General features: G+C 43.0%; 1 protein-coding gene across 1 annotated transcript in view; it reads left to right on the forward strand.

Annotated features, from left to right (window-relative positions):
* The window catches only part of mbtps2 (membrane-bound transcription factor peptidase, site 2), a 70,452-nt gene extending 64,452 nt beyond the window's left edge, over positions 1 to 6,000 (forward strand). The window contains exon 11 of the mRNA XM_036945614.1: positions 4,636 to 6,000. Within this exon, the coding sequence (XP_036801509.1) occupies positions 4,636 to 4,858 (223 nt within the window). The 3' untranslated portion in view covers positions 4,859 to 6,000. The remainder of the gene's footprint in view (positions 1 to 4,635) is intronic.

Below are 6,000 nucleotides of genomic sequence, written 5' to 3' on the forward strand. Positions count from 1 at the left end.
GATGAAACTAAGATTGAGCTCTTTGGCCTGAATGCCACGTCACGTCTGGAGGAAACCTGGCACCATCCTTACGGTGAAGCATGGTGGTGGTAGCATAATGCTATGGGGATGTTTTGTGGCAGGGACTGGGAGACTAGTCAGGATCGAGGGAAAGATGAACGTAGCAAAGTACAGAGAGAGAGATCATTGATGAAAACCTTCTCCAGAGAGCTCAGACTGGGCCAAGGTTCACCTTCCAACAGGACAACGACCCTAAGCACACAGCCAAGACAAATCTAGAGTGGCTTCGGGACAAGTCTCTGAATGTCCTTGAGTCGCCCGGCCACCACCATGCTTCCGGAGAGACCTGAAAATAGCTATGCAGCGACGCTCCCCATCCAACCTGACAAAACTTGAGAGGATCTGCAGAGAAGAATGGGAGAAACTCCCCCGTACAGGTGTGCCAAGCATGTAGCGTCTTACCCAAGAAGACTCGAGGCTGTAATTCCTGCCAAAGGTGCTTTAACAAAGTACTGAGAAAAGGGTCTGAATACTTATGTAAATGTGACATTTCCATTTTTTATTAATTTGCTAAAATTGTTTTTGCTTTTTCATTATAGGGTATTGTGTGTAGATTGAGGGGGGGGGGACGTTTTAATACATTTTAGAATAAGGCTGTAATTAAACAAAATCTGGAAAAAGTCAAGGGGTCTGATTACTTTCCGAATGCACTGTACTGGTCATTGTGGGGACGACCTTGTCAATGCACTTATTAATGAAGCCGGTGATTGATGTGGTCAACTCCAATGCCATCAGATGAATCCCGTAACATACTCCAATCTGTGATAGCTACAGTCCTGTAGCTTAGCATCCGCTTCATCGGACCACTTCTGTATTGAGCACGTCACTGGTTCTTCCTGGTTGAGTTTTTGCCTGTAAGCAGGAATCAGGAGGATAGAGTTATGGTCAGATTTGCCAAATGGAGGGCGAGGGAGAGCGTTGTATGCGTCTCTGTGTGTGGAGTAAATGTGATCTCAAGTTCTTTTCCCTTTTAGTTGCACAGCTGACATGCTGGTGGAAGTTAACTGAAATCCATTTGACCTTTCCTGCATTAAAATCTCTGGACACTAGGAGTGATACCTCTGTGTGAGCATTTTCTTGTTTGCCTATGGCCTTATACAGCTTGTTGAGTGTGGTTTTAGTGACAGCATCGGTTTGTGGTGGTAAATAGCTCTTGGTAAATAGTATGGTCTACAGCTTATCATGTGGTATTCTAGCTCAGGTGAGCAGAATCTCCAGACTTCCTTAATATTAGAGATTGTGCACCAGTTGTTGTTGTTAACCAAGCGACACACACCCCCTCTGAGTTTACCAACGCTGCCGTTCTGTCCTGCCGATGTATAGAAAAAAACAGCTAGATTTATATTTACTATGTCCTTGTTCAGCCACGTCTCAGAGAAACAGTTATTCAAATCATGTTGATAGGATAGTCTTGAAGGGGGCTCATCCAGTTTATTCTCCAGTGATTGCACATTCGCCAATAGAACTGAGGGTAGAGGTGGTTTATCTGCTCGCCAACATAGTCCCGTCAGGTATCCCACACGCCTGCCTCCATAACGCTGCCTCTTCCTTTTTCGGGTGTCGTGGATTTGGGTCTGGTCCAGGATAGGCAGTATGTACAGTGGCGTGCGAAAGTATTCACCCCCCTTGGCATTTTTCCTATTTTGTTGCCTTACAACCTGGAATTAAAGTTGATTTTTTTTGGGGGGGGGGGGGGGGGTTGTATCATTTTATTTACACAACATGCCTACCACTTTGGATGCAAGATGCAAGATGCAAAATACTTTTTATTGTGAAATAACACAAAAAAAACACAAAAGTCAATACTTTTTAGAGCCACCTTTTGAAGCAATTACATTTGCACGTTTCTTGGGGTATGTCTCTATAAGCTTGGCACATCTAGCCACTGGGATTTTTGTCCATTCGTCAAGGCAAAACTGCTCCAGCTCCTTCAAGTCAGATGGGTTCTGCTGGTGTACAGTTATCTTTAAGTTATATGACAAATTCTCAATTGGTTTGAGGTCTGGGCTTTGACTAGGCCATTCCAAGACATTTAAATGGTTCCCCTTAAACCACTAGAGTATTTCTTTAGCAGTATGCTTAGGGTCATTGTCCTGCTGGAAGGTGAAACTCCGTCCCAGCCTCAGTCCCAGTCTCAAATCTCTGGAAGACTGAAACAGGTTTCCCTCAAGAATTTGACGACTTAACTTCTTATGGGCAGGTGGAACGGTAGCGTCCCACCTGGCCAACATCCGGTGAAATTGCAGAGTGCGAAATTCAAACTACAGAATTATAAATATTTAACTTTCATAAAATCACGAGTGTAACACATCAAAATAAAGCTTAACTTCTTGATAATCCAGCCGCTGTGTCAGATTTCAAAAGGGCTCTACGGCGAAAGCACACCATGCATTATCTGAGGACAGCGCCCCGCATACAAAAGCATGAAAAACATATTTCAACCAGGCAGGTGCCTGTTAGTCAGAAAGTCAGAAATTGCGATATAATAAATACCCTTTAATGATGTTCTTCTGTTTGCACTCCAAAAGGTCCCAGATACATCACAAATGGTCCTTGTTCGATAATGGCCTTCTTTATATCCATAAAAACTCAGTTTAGCTGGCACGCTTCAGTCAATAATCCACCCAGTTTCCCTCCATCAAAATGCATACCAAATGAATCCCAAACGTTACTAATAAACTTTTCCAAACAAGCCAAACAATGTTTATAATCAAACCTTAGGTACCCTAATAATAATAAATAAATAAACGATCAAATTTAAGACAGAGAATGGTTATTGTCTTTACCGGAGAAAAATACCAAAGAACGCGCTCTCTTCCACGGTCTTGGAAACACTACAGCCAAAATGGGAGCCACCTAGAAAAGCCACAATTTCTGGCTCATTTTTCCAAAAACCAGCATGAAACTCTTTCTAAAGACAGTTGACATCTAGTGGAAGCCCTAGGAACTGCAATCTGGGAGGATTTCGCCTTGTAATAAAAGTGACAGCCATTGAAAACAGTGGTAGGCTGAAATGTTGATTTTTGGGGGGATGGTTTGTCCTCTGGGTTTCACCTGCCATATCAGTTCTGTTATACTCACAGACAATTTTAACAGTTTTAGAAACTTTAGTGTTTTCTATCCAAGTCTACCAATTATATGCATATCCTAGCTTCTGGGTCTGAGTACCAAATCAAATGTATTTATATAGCCCTTCGTACATCAGCTGATATCTCAAAGTGCTGTACAGAAACCCAGCCTAAAACCCCAAACAGCAAGCAATGCAGGTGTAGAAGCACGGTGGCTAGGAAAAACTCCCTAGAAAGGCCAAAACCTAGGAAGAAACCTAGAGAGGAACCAGGCTATGTGGGGTGGCCAGTCCTCTTCTGGCTGTGCCGGGTGGAGATTATAACAGAACATGGCCAAGATGTTCAAATGTTCATAAATGACCAGCATGGTCGAATAATAATAATAAGGCAGTTTACTTGGGCACGCTTTTCATCTGGATGTGAAAATACTGCCCCCTACCCAAGAGAGGTTAAAGTGGTCCTATGGACAGATACTCCACTCTCCACTGTGGAGCTTTGCAGCTCCTTTAGGGTTGTCTTTGGTCTCTTTGTTGCCTCTGATTAATTCCCTCCTTGCCTGGTCTGTGAGATTTGGTGGGCGGCCCTCTCTTGGCAGGTTTGTTGTGGTGCCATATTCTTTCCATTTTATATTAATGGATTTAATGGTGCTCAGTGGGATGTTCAAAGTTTCTGATATTTTTTTTTAACCCAACCCTGATCTGTACTTCTCCACAACTTTGTCCCTGAACTGTTTGGAAAGCTCCTTGGTCTTCATGGTGCCACTTGCTTGGTTGTGTTGCAGACTCTGGGGCTTTTCGGAACAGGTGTGTGTATATACTGAGATCATGTGACACTTAGATTGCTCACAGGTGGACCTTATTTAACTAATTATGTGATTTCTGAAGGTAATTGGTTGCATTAGATTTTATTTAGGGGCTTCATAGCAAAGGGGGTGAATACATATGCACGCACCACTTTTCAATTTTGTTTTTTATTTTATAATCAAGTAATTTTTTTCACTCCACCAATTTGGACTATTTTGTCTATGTCCATCACATGAAATCCAAATAAAAATCCATTTAAATTACAGGTTGTAATGCATCAAAATAGGAAAAAAAATGCCAAAGAGGATGAATACTTTTGCAAGGCACTGTACTTCACCCCTGGCTCATTGAAGTAGAAAACCTAAACCAAATGGAGGTTAGTGATTGCTGTTCTGATGTACAGAAGCTCTTTTCGGGCATATGAAAAGATGGCGGAAACATGTACCAAAAAAGTTAAGATAAGAAGCCAAAAAAACAGAAAATTACACAATTGTTCAGGAGCCCTTAAAACTGCTGCTAACTCACTAGCAACCCCATGCTAACTAGCTAGCAACCTGTTAGGGTTGACCACAAGCCTCCTCCAGAACAGTAGGTAGCTAGAAAGGTTTGCAATTTGTGTAGTGTGTATATGTACTGTATATATCTTAACCCAGTGTGTGTACTGTCTATCTGTCCTGTAGATATCTTAACCCAATGTTTATCAGATACGTTGTGTCCCTGTCTGGAGCGTTAGCCGTGGTCAACTCTGTTCCATGCTTCGCTCTCGACGGCCAATGGATGCTCTCCGCTCTGCTGGAGGCCACGCTGGTCACTGTGGTTACAGATCGGCAGCACCGGGAGCTGATTGGCTTTTTCCTGTTGCTGGGAGGAAGTGCTCTGCTGGCTGCTAATGTAGCGCTGGGGCTGTGGATGGTTACTGCCCGGTAACGGTAACTATGACTACAAACCACCACCAACGCCTCCACGGCAACCAACGCCAAGAGACTATCTCCCGGGGTGCTGTGCTGTGCCTCCGCACAAAGGCATTGTGGGTCTCTTCCTGCTCCTCTCTGAGAGAAAGACTCCAGTTCCCATCAGGCACTGCGGTGCACATGGTGACTAAGGGATGCTGGGGAAATGTTGTGTTCAGCTGCACCTTCTCTACTCTCTGGAATGTGTGTGTGTGTGGGTGTGTCGCGTCACACGCGCTGTGAAGAGGTATGTGTTTCTGTTTTCTAGGGATTTCATGATACTTTGTTGTTTTATCTATTTGTCCCACCTCTTTCTGTCTGTGTCTGTCTCTCAATTTAATTAAAGGGCTTTATTGGCATGGGAAACATATGTTTACATTGCCAAAGCAAGTGAAATGGATAATAAACTAAACAAATTAACAGTAAACATTACACTCACAGAAGTTGCAAAAGAAAGACATTTAAAATATATTGCTCTCTCCCCATCTCTCTATGTGAAATAAAGAGGAATTATCTCACTGGAATTTTCAGTTCTTCATATTCCTACGTGTGTGTGTGTGTGTGTCTAAGTAGGTGATAGTGTAATTTACTGGGGTGTGTATCCCACAGACAAATGTCAGTAAATACGGATTCTATTTCTGTCTAACCACAGAGATGCGTGTGTCTCCAGTCTGTGTTTAACTTTGTCATGATAACACACATCTAGTAGTGTATGTATGTGTTTCAGACAGTGAAGTGTGTAGGGGGATGGTGTATTTCCTTCAGAGTAATGACAGGCTGGATAGAGGTTTGTATAAACATGGGAGGGAGGGGTGAAAGAGGTCTCTATGTTCTGAACAACTGAAGGTGTGTTTGATGAGTGGTTTTAGTTGCAAGGGAAGTCATGTCTTTTTAAGGATACTGGCCCAGCGTTTTTAACTGCTGAACTACCTGCCGCCCTCATGCAGAAACCTCATGGTCCCTTCTGTATTGTGTTTGTACTGTTAGTGTCTGTCGATGGTTAGACCAGTCACCTCTATCCTAAGGCTACACCACTCTGGTCTGTCTTTTCAGATCTGATTACGTTTGAGACCAGAACATCCCAGTGTCCAGAACAAGAAATAAAAAAATACATGCAAA

Source organism: Oncorhynchus mykiss, chromosome 15 (assembly GCF_013265735.2).
Source record: "Oncorhynchus mykiss isolate Arlee chromosome 15, USDA_OmykA_1.1, whole genome shotgun sequence".
NCBI classification, from domain to species: Eukaryota; Metazoa; Chordata; class Actinopteri; order Salmoniformes; family Salmonidae; genus Oncorhynchus; species Oncorhynchus mykiss.